The sequence below is a fragment of the Aulonocara sp. 'chitande type north' Nkhata Bay genome, linkage group LG7 (genome assembly GCF_057382095.1).
Source record: "Aulonocara sp. 'chitande type north' Nkhata Bay isolate Kocher_YH1m ecotype deep benthic linkage group LG7, A_spYH_male_GT1.1, whole genome shotgun sequence".
In the NCBI taxonomy this organism is placed as follows: domain Eukaryota; kingdom Metazoa; phylum Chordata; class Actinopteri; order Cichliformes; family Cichlidae; genus Aulonocara; species Aulonocara sp. 'chitande type north' Nkhata Bay.
In genome coordinates, this window is record NC_141350.1 from 11,295,519 (window position 1) to 11,322,961 (window position 27,443).

At 40.8% G+C, this 27,443-nt stretch overlaps 3 protein-coding genes across 4 annotated transcripts in view; 2 read left to right on the top strand and 1 right to left on the bottom strand.

Annotated features, from left to right (window-relative positions):
- The window catches only part of igf1ra (insulin-like growth factor 1a receptor), a 74,787-nt gene extending 60,594 nt beyond the window's left edge, over positions 1-14,193 (top strand). Inside the window, exons 11-21 of the mRNA XM_086298573.1 lie at positions 1,361-1,644; positions 2,149-2,291; positions 2,664-2,829; positions 2,918-3,020; positions 3,255-3,325; positions 3,422-3,651; positions 4,662-4,766; positions 4,970-5,129; positions 5,352-5,481; positions 8,450-8,584; positions 11,764-14,193. Of these exons, the coding sequence (XP_086154699.1) occupies positions 1,361-1,644; positions 2,149-2,291; positions 2,664-2,829; positions 2,918-3,020; positions 3,255-3,325; positions 3,422-3,651; positions 4,662-4,766; positions 4,970-5,129; positions 5,352-5,481; positions 8,450-8,584; positions 11,764-12,289 (2,053 nt within the window). The 3' untranslated portion in view covers positions 12,290-14,193. The remainder of the gene's footprint in view (positions 1-1,360; positions 1,645-2,148; positions 2,292-2,663; positions 2,830-2,917; positions 3,021-3,254; positions 3,326-3,421; positions 3,652-4,661; positions 4,767-4,969; positions 5,130-5,351; positions 5,482-8,449; positions 8,585-11,763) is intronic.
- On the bottom strand, positions 1-20,833 carry pgpep1l (pyroglutamyl-peptidase I like). 2 transcript variants are annotated; one of them, XR_015130203.1, is made up of 8 exons: positions 18,560-20,833; positions 18,425-18,477; positions 18,243-18,359; positions 17,838-18,064; positions 17,572-17,766; positions 16,311-16,343; positions 9,254-9,452; positions 1-1,638 (listed from the first exon to the last, which is right to left on the bottom strand). XR_015130203.1 is itself a non-coding variant. In XM_086298575.1 (7 exons), exons 1-7 carry the CDS (start codon positions 18,636-18,638, stop codon positions 9,356-9,358), a joined length of 801 nt encoding a protein of 266 aa, XP_086154701.1. In that variant the 5' UTR covers positions 18,639-20,833; the 3' UTR covers positions 1,658-9,355. The 2 variants fall into 2 exon arrangements, 1 of the variants encoding a protein (XP_086154701.1); XM_086298575.1 differs by lacking the exon at positions 1-1,638 and having other exon boundaries at positions 1,658-9,452.
- On the top strand, positions 19,762-27,387 carry synm (synemin, intermediate filament protein). Its single transcript, XM_086298574.1, has 4 exons — positions 19,762-20,699; positions 21,550-21,674; positions 23,421-23,500; positions 23,671-27,387. The coding sequence occupies exons 1-4, from the start codon at positions 19,902-19,904 to the stop codon at positions 25,740-25,742; spliced, it is 3,075 nt and encodes a 1,024-aa protein (XP_086154700.1). The 5' UTR covers positions 19,762-19,901; the 3' UTR covers positions 25,743-27,387.
- The last annotated feature ends 56 nt before the right edge of the window (positions 27,388-27,443 follow it).

Consider the following 27,443-nt stretch of genomic DNA (forward strand, 5'->3'; position numbering starts at 1 on the left):
CCCTCGAGCTGGGTTCTTTTATAACAATTTAATGATTCAGAGATTCGTGTTAAGTTGCTTAACAACTAAACAAAACAAAAAGTTTCTCTGAAAATGCTCAGAAAATCAGAGAAATACCAAAGAAAAAATTTGAAGGACCTTTAGAAAGAATGAAGAACTTCGACTCAATGTAACTTCTAAAAATAAAAAGCAAGTCTGGCTTCTTGGAAGCAAAATATAAAGAAATCAGAACTGAATCTTTATTGTCATTACAGCAATGAAATTGAGGTGCAATTCTCTCAGTGCAAAAGAAGAATAAAAAATAAAATAAAGAATATATATATTTATACATCTATAACAACAAACACAGTTGTTTCTGTATTGCACCACTTGCCAGTGTTGATGTAAATGCCAACGTTATAAAGAGAGAAGCGGTGGCTCAAGATTTTTGCACATGACTATAGGAACAAATTCTTTTTTCTGTGGATTTGTGGTTTCTGTTCATCTCATGAAAAAATTACAAAAAGTAGATTTTATGGATTTGAATTATTAGTCAGATTGTTAAAAACACTGTTTAATGGTGTTGTAGACCAAATAATGAATCTATTAATTATTACAAAAACAACAAATTATTAAAAAAAGTAGCTGCAGTTCTAATTCTCAGTGTACAGTTTGAGTCATTTAGTTGAAGTTGCTATTTTTCTCTGAGCTAAGCTGTCTAAACCCAGTCACTTGTTCATTGTCACATTCGGTTTTAGACAACCCCCAAACATGTCTGTGTACGAGCTTTATAAAGGGCATCAGTAACGCTTTTATCTTCTCAGTCACAGCAAGTGCTTTTTTTCTTTGTCTGTCTTATTGACCACCCTGCATCTTTCACAGGTGGACAAGATGTCCTGTGGTATCTCCTACTGCTAAGGTCACAGCTGTCATCGCCTCTTTGCTTTCAATTATGATGATGTCCAGGTCTTGGCAGCTCCACCCAGTATCATATGAACTTTGAGTGAACTGAAGGCTAAACATTACTTTTCAGAGTTTAACCTTTTGGGTTTTTTTGTTTGTTTGTTTTTTATCAGGGGCATGTTGGACATTAGCGTTACTGTCTGTTTTTTGCATTTCTCTGTCAGTCAGCCTCTCAGTGATCTAATGACCTAATAAGCACAGCACAACTGGGAGTAGCAATCACTCCGTGCTTTCCATGAAAGATGTTTAGCTTTGCGCAAACATTTTTTCAGGAGGTATAAACCATCACTGACATGCTACAATAAGGGTTCCAGGACATACAATGCACCTTTTTGTCTTTTGTTTCCCCAGCACTGCTCATTGAATTTTAATGATCTGTGCTACAGGTTTTATATTCAATTGTGTCTTTGTATTTCAGACCTCAAGAGCGTCGGCGCAGAGACCTTTCTGGTACAGCAAACAACACACTGTTTTATGAGGGCGGCAGAGGGAATACCACTCTCGGCGCAGGGGATAACAGTACAGATGGCATTCCTCCTAACGTAGAGTTCCCCTTCACTGAAGACAAGAGCACAACAGAGTATTTAGAGATCCCCAATCTGCGGCCCTTCACCGTCTACCGCATTGATATCCATGCGTGCAACGAGGTGGTGGGGAAGTGCAGCGCTGGAGCTTTCGTCTTCTCCAGGACCAAACCTGCAGGTTAGAAACATAGTAAAAAGCCTGCATTCAACTACCTGTTTTCAGTAATGCTGACAAATATAAAGAGAGTGCATTTCTTTTATTTACCTGAAAAAGTCACAAATATTACTTTTTCCAGTGTTTTTTGGATATCGGGCAAAAAACAGTGGAAAAGGTGTATAATGCTGAAAAACACTTGGTCAAACATCTCACACTTAGTTGGGTTAATTGGAAGGAGGTCGGTACCATGAGTGGGTATAAAACAAAGCTGAGCCTTTCGGAAATAAAGGTGGCGAGGGTTAAAATATAAATATAATATAAAAATATAAAATCTCTCAGTTTTCAAATAGATTGAGGATTTAAAATGACTCCAAGTGATTGTGTTGATTTTGTTTTCATTTACACAGCATCCCTGCTGTTTTTGGTAACATAGTGGTGTGGAAAATGGAAAATGAAATGTGCTGGCACCTTTTCTGAAATTAAATATCCTTGTTTATATTAACGTGGTTGTGCCTGTTCCCCCAGTCAAAGCGGATGACATCCCGGGCAAGGTGATTTTTGAGAGGTGTGACAAAATCGAGGGGTGTGTGGTGCTGCACTGGCCAGAGCCCGTTATGCCCAATGGACTCATCTTGATGTATGAGATCAAGTTCCGCCTGGGTAATGAGGTGAGCTGGACTGGGGTAATTATAGCTTATTATCATAGGTCATTTCCTTTTTCAACATTGAAAAGCCTGGAATCCATGACTATCCAAATATTGTAAACAACTGAAAAGGCTCTCAGTGTTTGCTCAGTGAAGGATTCACATGTTTAAAACGTACACCAGACTCCAATCATGCTCATGCACGCAGGGCTTAAACACTGAGTAAAACCAAAAACAAATGACAAACTCTACACAATAGAAAGCTGATTGGAGGCCATCAAACCTTATTCACCTGAAATAAGAAACAAGAAATCATATTTTTGATTAGATGAGAACATTAACCCGATGGTATGTTTTCTTCCAAGCAGTAACCAGCGTGTGCTTGTTCTCTTCCAGCCTGAGAAGCACAAGTGTGTGTCGCGACAGGATTACCGCCGGTACAAAGGAGCTCGACTAACCAACCTTGGCTCGGGGAACTACTCCGCCCGAGTGCGTGCCACTTCCCCGGCAGGAAACGGCTCCTGGACAGAAAGTGTTTTCTTCTATGTGTCTCCACCTAAACGTAATGAACTTCTCCCTAATTACATGGAATGCAGAGGAATGAAAAATAAATAGGACTTGACACCATCGGTTTTTATCTTCTCTGACAGGTGATGACGGTGTTACGTTGTATGTGGTCATCATAATTCCCATCATTGTGACAATTTTTGTCGCCGGCCTCATCACCATCCTCTTCTATGTGAACAAAAAGAGGCAAGTATCTTTTTGCAGACGCGCTTTTAAAACTGCCTGACAAAAGTTCTTTGATTAAGCTGTTCTGCCTGGCTATGCTCACGAAGCTTAATGATCAGTGTAATGTTAATCAGCGCTAATAGGTGTTGTTTTCATTAACGTTCCCCTGTGGTAAAGAGTAGACTTCCTCTTGAAAATTGCACACAGCATCTGCAATCAGACTTGCCTGCAGGCTAACTGAGTTTGTGTTAACAGGAACAGTGACAGACTGGGGAACGGCGTCCTGTATGCATCAGTCAATCCAGAGTACCTCAGTGCTACTGAGAGTAAGACTGTTGGATATTTGGTCTATTTTTCATTGGGTTTTTTGGGTGGGGTGTTTAAACTCTGATGGTGACCCGCTGTCTCTTGTGCCACACCAGTGTATGTCCCAGATGAGTGGGAGGTAGCAAGGGAGAAGATCACTATGCACAGGGAACTGGGCCAGGGATCCTTCGGCATGGTGTACGAAGGCATCGCAAAGGGAGTAGTGAAGGACGAACCTGAAACGAGAGTGGCCATCAAGACGGTCAATGAGACGGCCAGCATGAGGGAGCGAATTGAGTTTTTGAACGAGGCCTCTGTCATGAAGGAGTTCAACTGTCACCATGTGGTAAGTTGGACGCGTCATCAAATCCTTACCATCTGGCTCATGTGGTTATTAATAATAAACCAGTGTATTGTCATAATGAATCCAGTCACGAGATGAAATTGATCCTCGCAGACGTAGACTCAAGTACGCTGTGGTTGTCTTTATTCCGACAGCTGCAGCATGACTTGCAGTTCAGACTCCAGGATATACTGTATATTCTCACTTCAGTGTGATCACAACATCAGAAACTGCATAACGTGGATGTGTTGTTAAAGCCTTTTTATTAGTCACTGTTTTGTTTTTTTTAAGGATAAAGATCTTTAACAATGCTCCAAGCAACAACAACAAAAAAAAAAACACATTTAAATTGCAAATGCAGGATGGAGCTGAACTGTAACCTAGTGTGCTTCTGAGTCAGACAACCTACCTTACTGCCTAGTAATTTATTGCTACTGAATGCACTATGTGGTGGTCTTTAATGTTATCTAGATTTAGTGGAAGCCAAACATTTTATTCTAACAAGAAATCACACAAAACCCAACAGTGAGAAAGTCTAGAGAGACTTTTCCTTTGTGGTTTGCTTTGTGGGAGAATGGTGTTGATCAGTGGAAAATACAAAGTGATTTGAGTCAGGACCACTGTAATAGGTGAATACTCACATGTGCAGTAATTTGGATTTGGTGGCATGGCTCTGTTCTGGGGTATTCTTGGCACGAGTTAGGGTGAACAGCAATATGATCCACCAAAGGCAGGCAGGCAGGTTAAAGGTGCCATAAGAGATTTGTAGAAGTGTAGAAGGGTATCATCAATCTGCTGGATCACAGCTGAACTTGACTTGCCTATTTGAATGAACTCTGTGCTGTTTTTTTTTTTTTATAAAAAAAAAACTTTTTTCAGAGCTTAAAGTTTTGAGCATATTTCATATTTTCCTATGTGAACAAAACCTATTTTGAAGTTATATGTAGCATGTATTTTGGACACAGTTTTGTTTTATCAGAGCTGACCCCTCTGCACTGCTGTGATTAATGTAGGTGCGGCTGCTTGGCGTGGTCTCTCAGGGACAGCCAACCTTAGTGATTATGGAGCTGATGACTCGCGGAGATCTCAAGAGCCACCTGCGCTCCCTGCGCAAAGAAGTAAGCAACCTGTCCACGTGTGCACACACACACACCTCTGCTCTCTTTCTTAATTTTTACAATTTCTTCTGCCACCCTTATACATCATCCACGCTACGCTTTGTTTCGCTCAGCTGATTAAAGCAGAAAGGCGTGATATGTCGACTGACTGAATAGTGCTTTTCATGGAGTTTCTCTTCTCACCGCCTCTTGCTCTACCGCAGAACGCCACCAGCCAGGTCTTACCCCCACTCAAAAAGATGATCCAGATGGCTGGAGAAATCGCAGACGGTATGGCGTACCTAAACGCCAACAAATTTGTCCACAGAGATCTGGCAGCGAGGAACTGCATGGTAGCAGAGGACTTCACTGTGAAGATTGGAGGTAAGTCAAGTTAATATATTGCCTTCAGCCTCCCCCGCTCTGCCGGCCTTGACAAAAAACTGTTTGGATTTCAGTGTCGGACCCAAGCACGTTAATGTAGATGGACAGAGGGGAGGGAAGAGGTGAGAGGGATAGATGAGCTCTCTGGAGCTTCCTCTCCCACACATAATGAGTGATACTTAGTGGCTTCCTCAACTTCTGCTTTCATTTTTTTTTCTCCAGATTTTGGCATGACCAGAGATATTTATGAGACGGACTACTACCGAAAAGGAGGAAAGGGCCTGCTGCCTGTCCGCTGGATGTCTCCAGAGTCACTGAAAGATGGCGTGTTTACTACAATGTCTGATGTCTGGTATGGCAGCAAATCACTCTTACATATACACAAGCCTGCATTAGACTAGGGCTGCCACAAACGATTATTTTGATAGTCAAATAGTCACCGATTATTTTTGCAATTAGTCGACTAATCAGATCATGCATCCATTGGATGTACAGCTTATTGCACCAGCAGCATCTGCTCTTATATAACTATCATTAGCTTACAGTTTTAAGTGTTTAAGGTATGTGCTAACTAAAAATAAAGACAAGATGATAGTTTATTAAATTTTAATGAAATTTGCAGATTGTTTCGGTGAAGTTTAATAAACTCCTTGCTATCTAAAATATAACAGGACACCGGAGTATTTTCTCGAGCATCTCACATTTCTGATAATCAGTTGTCTGCTTGATGTTTATTCAGCTGTGTAAAAACTATAACTTTAAGCTCAGCCAAACCGATTTACTCAGGAACAAATAAAATACTAAAAAAAAAGCCAAACAATAACATTTTTAAGTTATCTAAGTCACTTATATATGTTTCACCTGAGTGGGTTTGAAAACGATTTCCGGTGTTCTCACCGGCTCTAGTGAGCCTGTAACCCCGGCTAGCTATCGAGCTAGTGGGTAACAGACGTCTCCGAAAACGTCGGAGCGCTTTTGAAAACATGTTGTGTCTTGATAAACTGAGCCGATATTTGAGGTTTACACAGCTACATTCTCACCTGAAAATATGCTACACGCTTATTTTGTGACCCAGAAAGAATAATAAGAGTAATATTAAAACTAACTAGCTGCTGCCATTGTTGGAAACTGAGCTGGGCTGCGCTATGAATTCTGGGACACAGCTTCTTCTTCTTCTTCTTCGGGGTTTAACGGCAGCTGGCATCCTTGTACATGCAGTGCTGCCATCTTCTGTTTCAGTCCGTTATTACACTCTTAAATCCTACTTATTCCTGCGTCTTTTGGGATCTTACAAAGCTTCAAACGACGCGTCGACTATTAAATCAGTCGTCGACGATTTTGATAGTCGATGTAATCGTGACTAGTCGACTAATTGTGGCAGCCCTACATTAGACATGTATGAACCTCCTTAAATCCAGAAAGATGCTAAGTTTTCCATAACCACCTCAATATTTTTTTTGCCTTTGTCCTTGTGTATACTCTAAAACAGTTCATGCTGTGGCAAAAAACTAGATAATATATTCTTATGATAATTTTCTACTTTAGTTTTTTTTTTTTTTAAATCATGACTACTGTTTCCAAAAGCATCCAAACCTTTGGTTTTCTGGCTGCCTCTTTGGAAATTCCTGGCAAAAAAGTACAGGCCAGGAGTATTCCTCTTCTTCTTTTTTTTCCATTTACTGACAACTCTATTATTCCACTGTTTCGTAGATTCCCAGCCTACAGCACTGCTACTTTTTTCCTGTGTTTTACTACTGTTTACTAGAACCCCCTGCATGTTTGTTTCCCCAAATGTCACGGGTTAGTCCCTAAGAGTGGGCTTAAACTGCTCCAGATGTCTTTAAATGAGAGGTTGCCGTGCCAGCACAAACACACCTCCACAATTTGTGTACTATATCCTCCCCTTTGATGTTGTAAAGAAGTTTAGTGTAAGATAACCCTGATGTCATCATGAGTAGGTGACTGTTTGAGATCCTGGTGTGCAGTATTGTAATAGGCCTATTTTATTTATTTTGTTTTTAAGTTAAGCATACCATTTGAAAATTTGGCTAGCCAAAGTAGTACAGTAAACAAATATTGTGGTCATCGCGAGGCAGTCTTGAAGTTAAACTGAAGAAATAGTTCATGCTGAGGTTTTTCCTGCAGTATTGTAATCATGTAAGCTGTGTTACAACATACCGTGCCACACGTCATGAAGTTAAAATAAGAAGCAGGGTAAATGCTCAGTACCAGCTCTCCGACATCCTGCGCTCATTTTGGATTCTAGTGCAGATTATCTGGGGAACTTAAAGTTGCAATATTTAAAATAGCATTCATCTTTTTGGGGAACTTGTGGACAGATATGACCTAAGGATACATGACACACTCCAAAAAGAAAAGAAAAAAAATGAAGCCTGAAATAAAGTCAGCAGTGTCAGCTCAGCTTGTGCGCTGTTAGTACTGCGATCGATGGATGGCAGTGAGAGTATTTCAGTCCAACACGGACAGAACAAAAAGTCAGAAACTATCGGTTAGCCTTAGATTAAATTTGGTTCAGACATTCACTGCACCCAGGAGATGAATCCCACTTACTGCTTTACAGCCACTTTCTCTGCCTTTTCATCTTCCTTCATCACGAGATCAGAATTTTCAATCTTCTAATACATTTTTTAATGACTACATTCCAGTAAATCTCACCAACTTAACACAATAAACTAAGGCACAGAGCACGCCAAATCAGATACCTGCCTAGCATCAGCCTGTCACCGTGAGCGTGTTATCATGCTGACATCAGTTTTTTTCCCTCTTCTGTATATTAAAAGGCATTTATTACCTTTTCTGTATCAGTCAGTCAGGCTGTTTGACATTTACTCCCTCTAAAACCATTACTAGAATATTCCTCTCTGTTTAGGTTGGACATTTATGCACATCTCAAGCACAACAGCTCTCAAACAAGCACCATATGTGGCTCTTATTAAAAAAGGAATATATATAAAAAATATGATTTGTACTTATTGTTTGTATGCAAACAGTGCAGCTCAATTTTGAGTGGAGGGAGTTTTATTTGCTTTTATTAGATGGTTACCAAGTATTACTGGTGAGGCATTTTCAGGTCACCCTGATAACAATTTAGTCACTAACATAATGGATGTCATTTCTTTCAAATTTAGAGCGATGATGTAGGATAGGCTCTTCAAAGTAAAGTTTATTCCTAAGCAATAGAAGAATATGTGTGCTTGATCGATGGTTAAAATAAACGTTTACTGTGGAAGCCGAAAGAGCATCACATAAAATACCACAATATATTACTTGAATATGTTGCCTAATTTTTCTCGCTGCAGGTCATTTGGTGTCGTGCTGTGGGAAATCGCCACCTTAGCTGAACAGCCTTACCAGGGGATGTCCAATGAACAAGTGCTGCGCTTTGTCATGGAGGGAGGACTCTTGGACAAACCTGACAACTGCCCTGACATGCTGTAAGTCTTTCTTTTTTCAAATCTGTGACCCTGCCCTTAAGAACAATAAAACTAAGTAACATCAGCTTGGATTTATGAAGGATATTTTATCCTCTACAGCCGCAGCCACCCATGTCTTCTGTCCTATTAATATTTTGCCCTGTTTTATTTTAAGTTGTGGCTCTGAGTGTGAAGGATATCGTGTGTATAAGTTAAGGTAGAGCCAGGACGAGGGCCGACATTAACGTCACAGGATAAATGTGGTCCGTTGACGACATAGCTTCAGTGGTCAGCTGGCAGTGAGAACCCTGCTCAGCCTTCAGCGCCGGCCCATAGAAGGGATGCCACAATCAGTGTGTGAAAGATGCCCCTCATTCCTACTACGGAGGGAGGTAGTGCCTGTCTGTCAGCGTGGTGGATGAGAAAGTTATCATTATTTAACTTTAAATTAATCAGTCAATCAATCAAACACTTTGGAAGTTAGAGGGGAAAGAAAAGCCCGAGCACAGCCTGCTCGTCGGCATGCAGCGCTGCATACATGCATTTCGATTCTCCGTCTCTGACCTCAATAAGAAGGCATTCTGCTCTCTCCCCTCCCACTCTCCACGGCTGACCTCACCTTAGAAAGAGTGTGAGTAGCAAAAAAAAAGAAAAAAGAAAAAGAGGATCAAGTGTTGTGCAGACACAAACCTCGCGTTTCTATGGCAGCGTGGCTGTTTTGTCCTGATTACAGGAGTGTGTGGATTGTGTTACAGAGGTGGTGGAGTCGGGGCTTAGCAGCACACATGGAAGTCAGGCCACTGTCGATGGTCGCCTCTGCTGTAGTGACTTAATGGAGATTTCCAGAAGATTGCCCAAGTGCAGTGAAGCCAGAGAGTTCATACAAAGACTGAATAGAAAGATACAGAAGAAGTGGAAGTGGGCAGGTTAACACAAACAGGGATGAGTCATATTTCGAGAGCCTTAAATGTCTCCTACTTGTACTGTTTCCTTTGTTTCTCAGGTAGCTTTGGTCACTGATTGTTATTCTCATGTTTCTGTCTAGAGTTTCCCAGAGATAAAAGTTCTTTTCCTCCTTCAGAATTGGAAAATAAATGTGACTAAATTAAACATCATTATTTTTCTGTGGAATATCACTTACACGCTATTATCCGTCAAGGTTTTGCCACGCCGGGGAGGTTGCACGTGTGAAGTTTTTCAGATCTGGCAGGGATTCCTGTTCAGGTTTATTAAGCATTTAGCATAGATGTTTGGAGACTTTTTTGCACTCACACTTGGCCTGAAATTGCATCTGTTTCTGATTTTTATCAAGCTTTGTTGGCCCATCTCTTCTGTGAATATTTTGCTTTATCCAGGCCAGTGAAGATTTTCTTATAATTCTGACACCGACTATCTCATATTTGCTTGTAACCGTCCGTATACAGTATATCGGACAGTGAAGTCAGAATCGGTTTATTGGCCAAGTACGTTAACACACATGAGCTCTCACTATATTTTAATACCGTGCAGATGGCAAATTCGCAGGATAATACAGATACAGACATACAGCCAAGCAAAGATATCGAATCAGCCAGAGCAAATAAAGAAAAACAGAAACAAAAAAGCAGACCCTAGGCAAACCATCCGAGCCGCCATCTCAGTAACTTAATAGCTGCTGCTCAGCTGTATTTATACAGCACATTTGGTGCACTCAAATTTGAATGTGAAGTGATTCGGGGGGGGGGGAAAAAAAAAAGGGGGGGGGGGGGGGGGGGGGGGGGGAAAAACACAGCTAAAGAACAAGTGGAGTTTTAATGCAGTGCAAGTAAAGCTCATGTAATCTGTTTTGTGTTGCTCACAGGTCCAATGTTAGTCAGTTTAGCCAAAGCATGTGGCCTGTGGGTCACGATTGGCAGGATGCTGACAAGAAGTCAGGATTTACAGTGTTTGTTTTCTAAATTTGCATCAAGAAGCCTCGTGCGAGACGGTGTCGGAAGTTTGCAGCAGACGGGTTACTCTGGTGCATCGGCCTTACTTCCAAGCGCCGTGCGCCTTTTTCACGGGAGGTCCTTGCTTGCCCGAGCTCGGACATCTGAACGTCAACTTTGAGACACTTCCTGCACATGTGCAAAACAAGTCTGAGCCGCCCCCTGCTGCTTCAGAGCATGAAGCGAGGCACGTGCTTAAGAAAGCTTTACCCATAATTCCTCTGGCGCGGAGAGGAGCTGGCACCCAGCTGCAGAGGTTATTCTAGATGGCAAAGAGACCACTAGGAAAAACAAGACAGAGGGAACAGCAAGAACGGAGCAGCGATGGCCAAGGTGTTTATGTCAGCGGGCCTTAGAGAGTATTCTGAGCTTGTTTGTGTATAATTGGAGCTGTGGTGTGCGGTCCAGCACCACACAAAACTGTAATAATTCTCCCGTTTATGATGTTGTTTTGACATTCCCAAAGCTCGGTTGCTGGCCTGGCACAGTAACCTTAAGTATGATTTACTGTTCTGCTGAGTGCATGCTACATTTCTGATCTTACTGTATTTGTTGTTAAAAAGAAAAAACAAACGGAACCCCCAAAATAGAAGGAAAAAAAAAAAAACGGCAAAATTTCAAAACAATTGAACTGGCATAAAAATAGTTTGTGGATTTACTTACTATATTATTGCCACTGAAAGCCTTGTAGCTTGCAGCAACTTTGGAACGCGCGCACATATATTTAGTCTTTTGGCCACAGTCTTACAGGGTTTTAATTATATAATTTTACGGGACAGTACTTAAAGAGAAGGCATGCTCACCAAGATTACCTGCCAACAAACCTGCTTCGAATTAATGAGCAGCTACAAGTGGTAAGGACGGGTATTTACAATAACTACATCCTTTTTTCCCCTCTTTTTTTTTAAAGAAAAAACTGAAGCATAAAATCTAGTGTAGCACACTTTACCAACGCTGATATTACAGTCTCTGTTCTTTCTTCATGATCAGTGTTATGAACTGAGATGTAGTGCCAAAAAGCCCTAAAGGGGCCTTCAGTTTCTCCTGCCACCTGCTGGACAGAAACAAGACTTACAGGGCCACATGCTGTTTTCATCCCTCCTGTCCTTACCGGTTGTAAAGTTTGCTGATATGTTGCAGTTTAAGAAGTTTCTGTTTGTCAGTTCAAGCTGGTGTGTGAGAAATGTTTACACAGAAATGACAAAAATGATGATTTTGTCATTTATCTTTCAGGTTTGAACTGATGCGAATGTGCTGGCAGTATAACCCTAAGATGCGTCCGTCCTTCTTGGAGATCATCAGCAGCATCAAAGACGAACTGGATCCTCCCTTCAGGGAAGTGAGCTTCTTCTACAGCGAGGAGAACAAGCCGCCGGACACAGAGGAGCTGGACATGGAGGTAGAAAACATGGAGAACATTCCACTGGACCCTTCATCCGTGAGGCAGCCGTCGACTGCTGTCATTTCCTCGTCTGGGTGTGCAGGAGGCATGTCTCCTCCTTCTACGCATCAGTTATCCCCCATGCAAGGCCCGAGTACGCCATTACTGGGACCTGTTTCTAACTCTCCTCCCGGCCCACTTGCTTCAGCCTTGGCGTCTCCAGGACTAGCCTTGGACAAGCACTCAGGACATGCTTCGGCCAACGGGCCTGTCGTGGTGCTGCGGCCCAGTTTTGATGAGCTACAACCCTATGCACACATGAACGGGGTCAGAAAGAACGAACGGGCGCTACCACTGCCCCAGTCATCAGCCTGCTGATATCAGACCAGCCCTCTCCTCCTTCCCCTTTTACACAGGGTATCACAGACCTCTCATCTGTCTCTTAAGGAGGGATGGATGAGGTAAGAAATTGCTTTCTTCTACTGTTTGCCAGTAGATGGTCTCTCCACTCTTAAGGTCAAACATAAACTCGGAAGAAATGGAAAACAAGATAGCACAGAGCAATTGGTGGCTCAAGCTCAACACTGGGAAACTCCATCCTGCGCAGCCTGTATCTGAGTCTTTGTTATGTAAGAGTCCTTAAAGAAGGAAAACGATACAGGCATGTATCCTGACTTACAGATTTACACATGAACTTCAAGAAAATCTTCTTTTTTTTTTAAAGCATATCTGCCAGCAAAACCAACAGAAGAGCACTTTTTCCTCACGATTTCAGAGGTGATGTGATGGATATTCAAGTGTGTATTTATACACATAATACATAATACAGCATAGCTCCATTTCTAAAATTACTTTCCATCAAAATGACTGTATTCACATGAGCAGACTGCCTCATGTTGCGTGAGGATTAGAAAGGTTCCAACTTTTCTGATCCTCTAAGATCTTTTTTTTTTCATTTTATTTTACTGTTGATGTTTCTATGGGATTTTGTCCTGTGTAGGTCAGAATGGTAGAGGAAGATCTATTTTCTGCCAGACTATTGCCAAATCATGCTTTCTCTTCAGTTTCCTAAAAGGTGTCCCTTCTTACTGACGATTGTGGTTCAGAGTTGTCTGTGTGAAAGATAATGCCAAGATTGCCTGGCTGTTTTCAGTCTTCATGTTTATCTGTCACTGCTCCTGGAGCAGCTGTGTGTAGGAGTTTGCTGCCTTCACCATTGGTTATCACTTATTTTCTATGTTTAACGCAGATTTTACTGGTTCCATCTCAAAACTGAGGACTGGCTGACTTGTTCTCAGCCCATGTAATAATTTTTCTCTTTTTCTGTGTGCACACCAATCACATGGCGGCACAGTGGTATAGTGGTAAGAGCTGTCGCCTCACAAAGTAGAAGGTTCTGTGTTCAAACGCTGGCTGCAGACACTGTGTGGAGTTGACATGTTTTCCCTGTGCCTCTGTGGGTTCTCTCCAGGTACTCTGGCTTCTTCCCACAGTCCAAAGACGTGCATGTTAGGTCAATTGGTGTTTCTAAATTGGCCACGGATGTCTGCTACAGCCTGCATCCATGGCTATTTAAAATGTGACTGAGTGGTCAGCAAGACTAATAAAGCACTAAATATGTGAGAGCATTACAAACACCTGACAGATTTTCAGAAAAAGAGAAAAGCCGTGGTGCTGATTGGCTAATCAAAAGTTTGCTTGCCCACCTACATGCCCTTCATTACTTTCATCTTTCAAACATCTGAGGGAAGAAGGCATGTGATTGAAGCACAGCCAACTCTGAGTCACAGCCTCTGTCTTTGTTTAATTTATTTAAAAAAAGAAAAAAGAAAAAAAAAAAGACTGAAAACATCAAAGCATCAGAAGGTCGCACTTCAAATGAGCAAATCACTGAACTTTATACTTTACGAATACAACTCTGGCTCCACTTTGACTTCTTCTAACCTTTTTTTTCTGAGATTTTCAATTGTGCATTTCACAGTGGGAGGTGAACATGGTTCGCCGGCACTGCTGTACCGAATACAACGCAAGAGACAGAAAATGAGGTGATTTTAGTAGCCTAGAGACAGCTTTCAAGTCACAGGTGGTCTCTTTTTAGAACAGTCAATAGTTTATCTACATTTCAAACACATATAAAGGTCTTACAGTTGTATTTTTGACTGCAGGATCGTTTTTATACACTCATTGGTTTTTGTCACTTTTTTAAAACCTTTTTACGGTTAAAAAATGTTTGCCTCTATGTCTGTACAGAACAAAGCTGCTATTTTATTCTTTTCCTCTTTTGGATGATATATATATATATATATATATATATATATATATATATATATATATATATATATATATATCTATCTATCTATCATCCAATATATATATAAAGAAATCCTTCAGGTTTGGTATTTTATGGTCTCCACAACAGTCCATTTCTAATACCCTTAAACTGTTCAGAAAATATCCAATTTAAATCACAAAACGTGACCCCCGAAAGGTTTTCTGCAACACTACATTTTGTTAATTGCCTTTTCTTTTTATGAAATGTTTCTTTCTCTATTTCTGGATGTCTATATTATTATTATTATTATTAATGTTATTATTATTTAGAACGGACACCTTGGCTCAGTCTGTGAGCAGAGCGTGTACTTTCTGCATCCCTTTTTTTGTACTTTATTGTCTAGCACTGCGCCTGGCATTGGCCACTAGGTGCGACTCGATCTCAGGTCAAAGTTAAGGCTTTGCTTTCTCCACACATTCTCACAACATCATCCTGTACTTGCTTCACCATTTCCTCCTCCTTTCCTGCTCCTGATCATCATGACCCCCCCCCCCCCTTCTGAAGTCAGGATAAGTTCCAGTATACGAGATATTTACCAGATCTGGTATTTTAACCCATCCACGTCCTGCCTCGTTTTTTTCCGATTAGATAGGGCTAAATTAAGTTGTCTCGTTTGCCTTAATATATGCCAACCATCTTTTAACCGTTTCACTTCTACTCCCTCCTCTAGCTCAGTGTTCCCTCTGCTGATTTCCTTTCTTCAGACTTATTGTTTAATCTTCACGACGACTGCTTCTTAAAACCAAATAAAGGATGGGTTAAAATCCAGGGAAGGGAACGCATTTCAATGTCACGAATGGCTGAATACTGAAAGTGTTTTGAAGGATTTCTGCTCATGTTACCTGGTGATTCCCCTTCCCCTTCTTTTATTTTATTTTTTTCTGTAGAAATGTTATTTATTTCTTCTTCTTTTTTTTTTTCCTTTTGTGATATCAGTTTAAATCACTGTATAAATGCCCCATGATTCAGTATAAAGTTGGATTTTTTTGTATGCATTTTCTTTGGTGTCATGACTGGGGGACTTAAAACCTTTTCTTTTTTTTCCCCCCTTTAAGTATATCTACCTCACTCTTTTTAAATATATGTATGCGTATGGAAAACAAATACATCTCACTCTTTCTCGTTTTTTTTTTAAACCCCCACAGGGATCTAGATAAACCTCACGAAGCGGACTAACACAGGAGATGGAATGGAAGTGTTGTTAAGTTACCCCGGCCATTTCTGGCCCAGCGGGTTAAAGCTTTTAGAAAAAAAAAGGCCCGCGCGTTTGCTCAAATTGAACAGCAGCCGTTAGTACGGTGTAGTTTTGCTCTCAATGTTAAATGTAAATGAGTATTTATGTGAGGACATCGATCTACACTGTATTTTAACTGAGGCAGGTGCAGTACGTGATAAGACAGGAGGCCAGGGCTCAACACCACACATTCCATCTCCAAACATAAATGTCACAACCTCAAATCCTCAAAAGACAAAAACTTTTAATTTTTCCTCTTCTAAAATGCTTTTATATAAAAGTCTAAAATAAAAAATGTATATACATACATATATATATATAGATAGATATAAAACGGGAAATATTTAAAAAGGGAAACTTTTTCATCACCTCCAATAAAACAATTTGACCTGCAGCCTGTGATGCTGCGAGCATACGGTGCAACTCCACCTCTCACTTTATTCCAAGCAAACAGATGGCATTCACTTTTTCAGAACAACAACAACAAAAACTAGATAGTTGTGAACTTTCCATAATATGGGGAAAGCAGCCTCCTACGTATTTCTAACTTCTGTAGGAACCCCTAAATCAATGATTTCCACGTTGGAATCACAAGAGCAGTAAAACAGTGTCATTTTCTACCCTTATAAACTCTTCGTGGTTATGTGAATGTCATCATCCCCCTTCCCCTTCCTTCCCAGTCTGAATGCCAAGACATTCTGACCCCAGCGTTCATTTCCACTCTCGTTATCGGTGCCACTCCCTCACTGTCCGTTCAGAGTTGTTTTGCTCTATCAAAAGTCAAGTCTGCAACCCCCGTTTTTTTTGTCTGGCCCGTTGTAACTGATACTTACAGTAATGCTGCTGGTTCAGTCACCTCAGTAGATCTTATTTTGTCACCACAAAATAGGAGGGGAAAAAAAGAGAGAGAACAAGCGTGAAAAGGTGGCAAAGTAGCTTTTACATCTCAAAGCGTCTCATTAAAAAACAAAAACAAAAGAAACCTCAGTGCTACTTTTTAACTCGCAGTGGCTACTTGGCGAGCGTTAACTCAGTGCAAGGGCTGATGGGCTGGGAACATTAGATAATTTGCATTTATATGAATACCCAAAAGCAATAAGAAAAGAAAATGGGATCACAGATAGGCAACCAGGTAACTTCTAATGTGAAATTTGGGTGCTCAATTAAAGTTCTTGGTAAATAAAAAAAATAGATAAAACTGTCTGATTGCTGTTTAATATCACAACGGTTTAAAAATCACCACTGACAAGCAAACAGCTTAGGTAGTTACTTAACATATCTATGCATTTCTGTTTTTGTTTTTTTGCTGTATTATGGTATATGTCAACTTTCCAGTTCTGAGAGTAGACACTGATCTGTTCTGAGGTGAATAGCTGTTGAATAACTAGTTACCATTAGATCACGAACCTGTCAAAGCTTACAACATTTACAATGAACTCGTGGACATGTATAGGACAGGGATGTTGCGTAGATTTACGGGTAGTCACGGTGAAGAGTAATCATGGTTAGAAAAAGACGATAGTTTACAGCTTCACGCGATACTTTTTTTTTTGCGTTACCTTAGGCTTAAACAGCATAAATATACACTACAGTTTAGTCGTCTGTCAACATTTCAATTCTTCAGAATGTTCTTCATGCAAATGTCAGGTTTATGGAGAATGCATCAGTGCATTTAAACTGCAATAATAAGTTTGAGGTTCATCATCATCCTGCGCCTCGGTTTTTAATGATTTGCATTCCTGTACCTTCTGAGGGGCCTTGGTCTACTACTACTATTATTTTATTATGATGCTTTCACAAAATCTGTGTGTTCATTAGATTGGGGAAAGAAATAATCAAAACGAAAAATCACTAGACTGTCTTCTTTCAAGCTCTATATCTGAGGCCTCAAAGTTTTTCACACCTATAGCTGAGATGGTGTATTTTTTAAAACACCTTCTCTGAATATGTATCTGAGAATTTCTTGTATTTTCTTTCTCTTTTTTTTTTTGCTGAAATTTTGAATAAATAAATGAATGAGAACTACGAATGCCTGCTATATTTAATTTTCCATTCACACCAATCAGTGGGTATCTGCTATGGATCACGATCTACCTCATTGACACAAAAGGGGGAACTCCTGTTTTTGAATGCTCCTCCAGCTGTTCCAGGATCTTCTGAATGAGGGCTTGCAGCAGAGGCACCAGTCTGTCAGCTGAGGCCAAGGTACCAGATGTGGGTATATGGATGAGGGCTGCTCTCCCCTGACCATGATACAGTGAGCAGTAATATGCAAAATCGCACAGGTACCTAAAAAGAAGAAATCAGCCATTATCTCATATTCAAGAGTGACTCTTGATCGTGCTGGAACACTTGCCTACCTGCCAGCATCTCTTGAATAAACTACATTCATCCCTGCTTGTCTGAAGTGCTTTGAGACTGCCCTCATGTTAATGACTGACTCCAGCTTCTGTGCCCCCCCTTCGACGCAGCAGCGAGTCTCTGGACAGTAGCCGCAGACATCTCGGTCTCTGTAGCCAGTGTTCTTCCCCGTTTGCTCCAAAATCACCACACTGGAGCCTCTGGCCAAACCCAGATGTACAGCAAACTGAAGTAAATGCACACAAACACAAGAGTGAGTTATTCACCTTGTGGTGGGATTTCTTTATTATTTATTTTTCATATTTGGAAGAAGCACAATAAACATTTTGGAAATCTATTGACAGAATTAAGTTTTAAACTAATAAGGTGATCAGTCTACAAGTCACATTTCGCTTTATTTTTACCTTTGGGTTAAGAGTGTGCCAGAGCTCACCAATAACTTTCTGGGTTTTCAAGTAACTCACTGGTAACTCCCTCACATGGACGTCAACATTCTCCCCCAGTCCGATCAGTTTCAACCCCTGCAATCATTTTTCAAATGAGTTATTTTCAGACTCAGTCAGCCGGTGGCGTTGATCGTTATTACCTTGGCGGCTTCCCAGCTGGTGTTGGTCAAGAACTGTCGAAAAGGTCCAAAACCTTAAAAGTAAATCGAATTTGCCAATTCAAAATAAAAGTCGGTCCGGTGCGATTATGGAGGACATGAACATTTACAGTTTACCTGTAACGACCACAGTTTCGCTTTTATTCATAGCCGAACCGAGATTGCAGCGCCTGTAACGGCAGTTCAGGGATTTCATGCAAGGATACTAAAACGTAGATAGATTTTCTTTAGCTTTCGCTATTCGTTTACTGTCCGCTTGGGGGCGCTCATCTCTGATAAATGTGATGCCCCTGTGAGGGTGATGCATTCAGGTGTCTCAGGAAAGTTATGCCATCCACAAATCATATTGAACTTAAAACAGCGAGACAGACTAGCATTTGTACTCTCAATAACACTTGCAGGCAATTTAGAATCACCAAAAGTCACCAACCCCACTAAGTGCATGTCTTTGGACTATGGGAGGAATCTGAAGAGAACATGAACAAGACCTTCTTGCTGTGAGGAAACAGAGCTACCCACTGCGCCACTGTGTGTACGTTGTATTTATCCATATTAACTACTTTCTTGCACAATCTCAGTTTACCTTTTACTTTCCTTCAACTTAACCTTAAATCGCTGTTGGATATATTTAAAGTTCTTGCACTCTCACAGAATCAAGCCATCACTATGTTCTGCCTCTGGCACATTTACTTTAACTTGTGTTTATTTATTGTAGGATGTTCTATTTTTAAATATTTACCCTGGTGCTGTAACACAATAACTTCCCATGCAGGGTGAAGAATCTATCGGTCTATTATGGCAAGTAAACAACAAAGGCAAGCACTTCATTGAAAGAGTAAATCTTCTGAATTAAAAAGTATTAGGGTAAAAAAGATTCAATTAAAATTGAAAAAGCAAAATGAAAAAGCAAATTTACCAAATCTGCAAACTAGACGCTTACGACATCAGTGGGAATATATTTTAAGTGTAACACACATTCTAAATAATATATATTTATACATTCTAATATGGAGCTATATTATAGCTGCAGTTAAATGTAGACTGGCTTTTACATGTGGGAGAAAAAGCCAAAAGGTAAATGTAGCCAAAACCAATATACTGTGTTTAAACCTCAATTATTATCATTTTTTAACTCGTGTACGTTTCTTTTTAGCTTGTCCTTTCTTTTATTTATAGTTGCGGTGAGTTTAGCATTATAGTATTTCAGAGAGCACTTAAACGCAACATAACAACGGACAGGGACGGAGGGACACGCTCGGGACGCTGCTATGATGCAGCAAAGGACCCGCCCTCCTCCTCCTCCTGCACTTGTCAAAGGCCACCGATCACAAATTACATCACAGTCGCGCCCACGGACGAAGACGCAAATTGATGCCGGGAGAATCCGTCTCCTAAATAATAAATAAAATCACCGGACATTTTTCTCCATCTAACTTAACAGAGATAATTAGTTACCACAATGCTCCCTTTCAAGAGAACTTTTGAGAGCGAGAAGCACCAGCTGCAGGAGCTCAACAGCAGACTTACCCAGTATCTATCCAGAACCAAGCAGCTGGAGCAAGAAAACGCGCATCTCATTGCTGAAATAAATAAACTGAGACAGGTGAGGACTACCGGATGGGAAACTAAGTACAGGGCTGAGATGCAGGACCTGCGGAGAATGGTGGGGCAGCTGTCGTTTGAAAAGTCCCAGGCTGAGATGGAGAGGGAGAAGCTATGGCGGGAGTTGCAGATGATCCAGAGTCTGTGCAGCGAGCAGACCGATGTGTGCCGGGACGTCAGCGGCGAACTAAAGAACTGCGAGCAGGAGCTTCATCACGCTCACAAAACCAACAGCGAACTCCAGCAGCGGCTGCTGCAACTAGAGAACGAGTATAAACGCTTAGAGGATGCACACAGGGAAGAAGTGAGCCGCCTTTGCAGTCAGGTGGAGTCCCGAGTGGCACCCATCATCAGGCAAACTTATCGTGGGCCTCCGGTGGTCTCCGTGGAAGAGGTGCAGGAGTATGCCCACGGTATGTCCGAAGGATGGATTCAGACCTTCGAAATGTACCAGAAGACGGTAGAAGACATGGAGCAGTCAATTAAAGCGGACCAGGCAATGCTGAACGACATGCAGAGGGAAAAGATGCTGTATGCGTCCGAGTTGGACAAATTACGCACGGAAGCGGAAAAACAAGGGCAGATTCAAATGCGACTTGAGGAGCAACTGATGCACATGCAGGAAAAATTCCGTGTGGACTACAGTCAGTATCAGGTAAGGACGAATTAATTGTGCTACAGTAGAAGAAATGTTTAATTTGGCATTGTTTGATTCGTTTTATCAACAAACAAACAAACGAAAAACCACTTTCAGTAAACCCCGCAAAATAAGCTCTAATTTTGGAGACGGGGGAGCGGCTTGTCCCTTGCTGCCCTGCCACACCCACTGTCCTTAAAGGTACTCATGCAGCTGCAGCTCACAGTGGCTGCTACAAATGTTTTCGATCTTTCTAATAATGTGAAATTTACATTCACATTTACATTCACATTCCAATAATGTGAAATTTATATATATATATACACACGCTGCACCATTCTGGCGTCTGTACCAAAACGCTACACAATAAATAAGGAGGGGTCATTATTCAACAGTGAGCAAGGCCTGTCAAGTTTATGTACCCATAACTAAAAAATATGGATTGTGCACAACATTTGACGTCAGTATACCAGGACAGCATAGCTCCATTAGCTGGACAAACGCTATACTTCCGCCCTAATACCGTCCAACTGCTAGATTACACCAGCCACTTAAACCAATTAGCTGTCAGACTGACAAATCCTTATTAGCCTGAAGATGCAGTCTAAAGCAGGCCAGTCAGTTACATACCACTTCTCTTTCCACCCACTGCAGGGCTGTCTTCAGTAAAGTCACACCAAATACATTCCTCTGTTTATCTGTATGTAAGGAAGGCAAATGTTAACATTACTGGAGAGGGTTTATGCACAATACACAAAGCACTACTTGAGAGGACACGCCTAAAAACTTCAAATCTGTTAAGAGCACTAAAAGCTGCCTTGAGATGAATTATGGTTTCCTGTTTTTGCTTTTCCCCCCCTACCATCAGATGACTATTGAACAGCTGGAGCATGAGAGGAATGTGATGGCTGATGTTATAGCACAAAAAATGAGAGAGCATCAGCAGCTTCTCCAGGTGAAGATGGATCTAGGAATGGAGGTTGCTACTTACAGGTGATGAAACCATTTAGTTTGTTCATTTTTTGTCTAAATAAATGAAATGGATATTTTATGTCACGTCAAGTTTAAGTCTTTTCCCAGAAGCCATTTTTACTTGTGTTAGCATGAAAAGCACAGATGGCACGAATAAAAACACTATGAGAGACAATCAGCAGTCAGCGTTATGCAACTCTTCAGTAAGCCTTTATTATGTGATATGAACCATACCTGGGTGCTAGAACCACATAGGAGTATGTGTTTCACTGCTTCCCTTACTGTGAGGGGAAATGTCTTCCATAGAAGAAGTACATGTGGCGTCTTAAATGTTTTAGAGACACGTTTAATACAAGGAAAAGCTGTCAGATGCTTTTTGCAAAGGTGTTGCTAACAGTCAGTCTACTTTAAAAAGTGTAAGCTACAACAATTTTGAACGATTTTTGTGTTGTTCATGAAGAACTCCTTTGGGGAATGAGCGCATGTGAAAACAGAGACAGTAATGGTTATTTGTTTGGAATCATTATTTTTTTTTCTTTTCTTAAGAAACAATTGTAGAAAACATTGTAGAAACAATGGCTAAAATGCAGAAGCTTTCTTTATTCTGAGATATTTCTATGGTTTTGAAATCAGATTACTGATTAAACCAGCCCAAATACCTCTTCAAGTTAATCTTAACTCAATTAACTTCATAATTTACATAAGGAGACATACTTTGCTTGCTCATCCCTGGTTTTGGCACTAATCGCTCAAATCTAAGATCTCAAACAAAAGTCACATTAAGCTAATATAGCTTGGATTCATATTTTTCATTGTTCACTCACACCCCACCTGCAGTGGCTCCATGCACCAACAGTGGAGACTGCTGTACAGTTTAAAAAACCCCGAGCTGCTTAACTGAAAATTAGTGTCTGACAAGGTTACATAAATACTACACATACTATAGATGATTCTTAAGTAAAGCTGTTAGAGCATATTGTGTGAAGGAGGACTGATTTTATAAGCAATAACTTGTCTTGTTATAGCACTCAGTGTGTTGGCTTCATGTTCATGACACAGGGAGATGCTAAGATCTCAAAGCTCTTTATAAAACAGTGGGTAAACACTGTACTGGAATGTTATATCAATGTACCCTTGACATATTATAACCTCTTGCCTCATATTGACCTACATTTAAACAGACTTATATCAAAGATGGTGATAGATATTAGCATTTTAGCTTTAGCTTGCCTCTATATGGCAGGCTCTCCACAGGCACAACTGGTTTGTTTTGAACTTTTGGAATAGACAGAATACCTTATTAGAGACGTGGCAGCGGCATTTGTTTTTGTATGTGTCACGTGTCCGTTTTTGCTCTGGGATTCATAGGGAAGCATAGACAGCCATGCTTTGTGGGCGTTATTTTTAGGCCAGTCTTTCGGAAGGCACTCTCCAGAGAAGTTGCTCGTTTCATTTGCTATTGTATGTCTGTTGAAGCATGGCCAAGGAAAGGTGAGCTGTTTCAAATACTAGTAATGCATCGATATTAAATGACGGTGGCTTATTTGAATTTTTAAGACTACTACCCTATATGGTCAGGTACAGCATTCATGCCTTCTCGTAAGCCAGTTGTGTTTAGTTTGAGAGGGTTGAAATGGCAGAGCTGAAGGATGTACACGATCCCATGAGGTACTTGTCTTTGATGTTTTGAAAATATTTGAGAAATTAACTTGAGTTAGGACCTTTTTGCCCCTGTCTTCATATGTAATTTGCCTTGTCTCTGTTTAGGGCTCTTCTGGAGGGTGAGCGAATCAGTCTGCAAGATGCTCATAAGCGAGTGAATCAACATCAAAGAGAAAGAATAATAGGTATGTTTCTCAGTTATTTTTATTGATGTGATAATGATGGGAAAACACTGCAAGACTGGTTTCTACTTGGATAAATCATTTACACATTTATTAAGCAAAACTGAAAACAAAATGTCAATTCATCAAATAATTATTACTAATTACTTCTTTACTAATTACTTTTGACTCAGATATCAAAATGCCTGCCCGACGCTATACTCCAAGAGCTTCCACCTTAACCACCAAACAGCACATGGATGTAAGGTACATGCCATCGACTTCAAGCTTGAGAAGAGCCCCCATCCCTTCCTCTGGGTCCATAAGTCCGTCTAGGGTCATCCCTATTTCAGTTACAGGAAGAGCTCGCCATCAGAGTCCGGCATCCAGAAGGGATATGATCTCATTTAACAAAGCTCGGGCAGCTGCTTCTGCCTCTGCTACTACCATTACCACCACCAGTACTACAACCAAAGATAAGCAAGCAGGCCATAGTGAAAACCAAGTCAGTCGGAGTGTACCAAAAAGAACAGCAGAAGAGCAAACTGTGAAACTCATCTGGCTCCCACACACAGAGGGCCAGATGAGTCCTGACAAGTCTTCTACTCCTGATACCAAATCAGTAAGAGTGGTGTCACCATCAATGAAGAGCCTAGTTACGGAAACCGAGACCGAAAGCAAGAAGTATGTGTCAGATGAAAAAGAAAAAGGCCCCGTTGTCGACGGCAAGGTCAAAGACAAAGGAAGAACAGAGTTTACAATAGGCCCAGCTGAGAAAAAGATATTAGACTCTGTGTCTGTAGAAGAAATAATTGAGAAAGTGATAAAACCAGCAGGTTTGGAAGCCAAGGTCTGTTCAGCAGGAGATTCAAAAGTCAGATATCACGTGGAGAAAACTGAGCAGGAGGATGGCACGACTAAAACACAAATCGTGCTGGAGTCCAAAGTGGAGGAAGAGCTGGATGTTTCTCAGGACAATGCCCTGGAAGAACTGTTGAAACAAGGTGTGAAGAAAGTGTCACTAGAGGACATCAAGGACACGGCAACAGGAAGCATGGTCAAGAACCTGCTAAGTGGCTTGCAAGGAGGAGGGGACTTACAAAATAAGTCAGTCAATGTGGAAATCATCGAGGAACCAGTGGAGTCTTACAGTGATGAAGAACTTGAGGCTGAGCAGAAGTCCGGGTTGACTTTTCATGAGCCTTCTGCATATTTTGAAGTTGAGGAGCCAGAAAATATCCCTCATGGCATTCAAGGTAGCAGGGGGGATGATAATGTCATGAAATCCAACACAGATGAGTCAAAGTTTGGATCTGTACAAGTCCAAGAGGTCTCTAGAGAGAGTGAATATCCACATTTCTCCCATGATCAAGAGTCTCATGAGTATTTTGTCTCCACACCAGATGAAAATCTTTCTGAATCTGAGGAGGGTGGCGGGATAACCTCATATGGCCATTATGGAATTGTAGATGACCTGTCGGATGAGAGGTATTATCAAGATGATGGCCTTCCCCAGAAAAAAGTGACTGTAAAAGAAAGTGATGAATATGAGTTTATGTCAGGTGACCGGTTGTTTGCCAAAGAGAGTTTTCCAGAGTGCATAATAGAAGAAGAGGTTCGGGTCTCACCTGTAGTGCAAGAGGCAGTGCTTGAGTACCTGAGAGAAGACTCTTTGGAGCCCAAAGAGCAGCTGAAAGGAGCTCTTGAGAAGCTACAAAGTTCAGTGTCGGGACCACTGAAAGAGGAGTTAGCTTTCCTCACCAGAGTGAGTAGTGAAAGTCCAGAGAATGTAGCCGTCGGTGTCAAAAGAGTGGAACAGTCCACTGACAATGGAACCATGACTATAGTTGCAGAGCTAAATGTTTCTCAAACCCTGGAAGAATCTGGGCTGCTGGAAGGAGATGACCTATCTGAAGATCAGATCATGGCAGCGCTCAAGTCTTCTAACATAGGGATCGAGAAAGCCTTCCAGAGTGGGGCGGGAGGAGGATACAGCATTAGAGTTTCCAGAGAAGATAATGTTGCTCATAGCGTGGAGTATGGCGACTTCAGCGACAAAGGAGAATCTGCATCTGAAATCAGTGAGAAACATTTTAAACTGGGGCCATCAGACAAGTCATTTTCCTTCCAGATGGATGTACACGGTGGCCATGACGAGGCTGCCTCAGAGCAAGAGCTGCAGCCTCCAGTCCTGGAGATGCCAGTGAAGATTTCACAGGAGAAAAGAATCGCAACAGTTTACCTTGAAAGCCCTTCTAATGACTAAGAACTAAATCTGATTACTTTTTTCAAATTGAATAATTGCCAGTGCATTACGGTATGTTTACTTAAACATACAAAGCATATACTAATGGTGATTGCAGGAACTGTATTCATGCTATTTTTCAAGTAAACAAGCGTACTTATAATCCATAAGACTAGATTACCTAAAACAGAGTACTAGCTATTTAGTTAAAAGTATCTGATTTTCATATATGAATTTTTCTTTTTGCCATTGACTGCAGAGATCCCTGTGGGCTAGATTGTGTAAGGACTGAAACATCTACATATTGTAGCCATATTTAATGGTAGGCAATGCTGTGTGCTGTACTAGTATGTTTGGCTTTTCATAAGGTGCAGTTTGAATATCCTTGATTATTCTCTTTATAGTGCTTCATTTTGTACTAACCTACACTTAACAGCTTAAACAGCTCATTCTACAGTTTACAGCATATAATCCACCCAACCATCATGTCGTGGCTGTACTTGCCATGATGTTAAGTCTCCTTGGTCAGCATTTATTGCTCTCTGGGTTACAAGGTGCTGTGCACTGTTTGCAGAATAGGGCTTTAATTTTTTATGTTTTGAGCACCTCTAGAAAATGGAATGATGTTAGTACACAGCACATGCTGGAACACAGTGGTTTATATTAACAAGTCATTGCTAACATGTGTTCAAGACTGTTGACCTTGTGACTGAGGATAATATCATGAGAGTTAAAAAAAAAAAAGAAGATCTATTTGCATTAGAATTTGTCTTAACAAAGCTCTTGTGAAGCTTAAAAGTGATTTCTTGGGGTTTCTAGGGACGGCGCAGTGGTTAGCACTGTTGCCTCACAGCAAGAAGGTCCAGATTTCAACTCCACCATCTGGCTGGGGACTGTCTATGTGGAGTTGGTTAGGTTAACTGATGATTCTAAATTGCCCATAGGTGTAAATGTGTAACTGTCCAATGTGTATCCTGCCACTCGCCCTATGACAGCAGGGATAGGCTCCAGCACCCCCAAGGGAGAAGCATGTTTTTAAAAAATAAAACAAAAAGTCTATTTTAACATGTGCCAAACATTTGTAAATTGCAAACAGTTAAGATTTTGTTTTGAGCATATAATTGGGGGTAACACTGCATTTGGAATTCTAAATGGGACCATTTAGAATTCCAAACATGGCTGTCAAGTTGAAAACAATATCCAGATAAAACGATTAAAGTAGCAGCAGAGGTGTTTTGCATTAAAAGGATGTTGCAGTGATGAAAAAGTAATCACACATAGGTTTGATCTTTGTCATGTATAGCACTTATGGCTTGTCCACAGCTGTTGGCTTTCAGTGTTGGCTTGAAGGATTCAACTTTGCTCTGACCTACGAGTGTGTTTATAACCGCACCTATTTTTGGATCATCAGCTTAGCATTGAGTGTTGACTAGAGTTTGTTGTGTTGTGTATGCGTTACAGAAACAGAAATGAAATAGCATGTGTACCGTCTGGTTATTTTTTTTGCTTATTTTCTCTAACAGCGGCTGTATAATTTACTTCTAACTACTGAAAAGTCTTTGCAAGTCAACTTTCTGGTATGATGGTAAAGCAATCCAAAAATACAACATCTGGCATGAATGCCATGCTTTTACAAATAAAATAAATTAGCAATCTACAAAAAGAACCCTTCATTTCATGATTTGTTGTGATTTACTCTTTAAACTCAAACACTCCTATATC

What these genes read in the sequence shown, in the direction of transcription:
- synm (XM_086298574.1), top strand. Translation starts at nt 19,902, where the DNA reads ATGCTCCCTTTCAAGAGAACTTTTGAGAGCGAGAAGCACCAGCTGCAG. An exon ending in ATGGAGGTTGCTACTTACAG is followed by an intron (nt 21,675 to 23,420) that starts GTGATGAAACCA and finishes GTCTCTGTTTAG; the next exon opens with GGCTCTTCTGGAGGGTGAGC. An exon ending in TCAAAGAGAAAGAATAATAG is followed by an intron (nt 23,501 to 23,670) that starts GTATGTTTCTCA and finishes CTTTTGACTCAG; the next exon opens with ATATCAAAATGCCTGCCCGA.
- pgpep1l (XM_086298575.1), bottom strand. Translation starts at nt 18,638, where the DNA reads ATGAAATCCCTGAACTGCCGTTACAGGCGCTGCAATCTCGGTTCGGCT. An exon ending in CGAAACTGTGGTCGTTACAG is followed by an intron (nt 18,478 to 18,559) that starts GTAAACTGTAAA and finishes TTTACTTTTAAG; the next exon opens with GTTTTGGACCTTTTCGACAG. An exon ending in TATTCAAGAGATGCTGGCAG is followed by an intron (nt 17,767 to 17,837) that starts GTAGGCAAGTGT and finishes TCTTCTTTTTAG; the next exon opens with GTACCTGTGCGATTTTGCAT.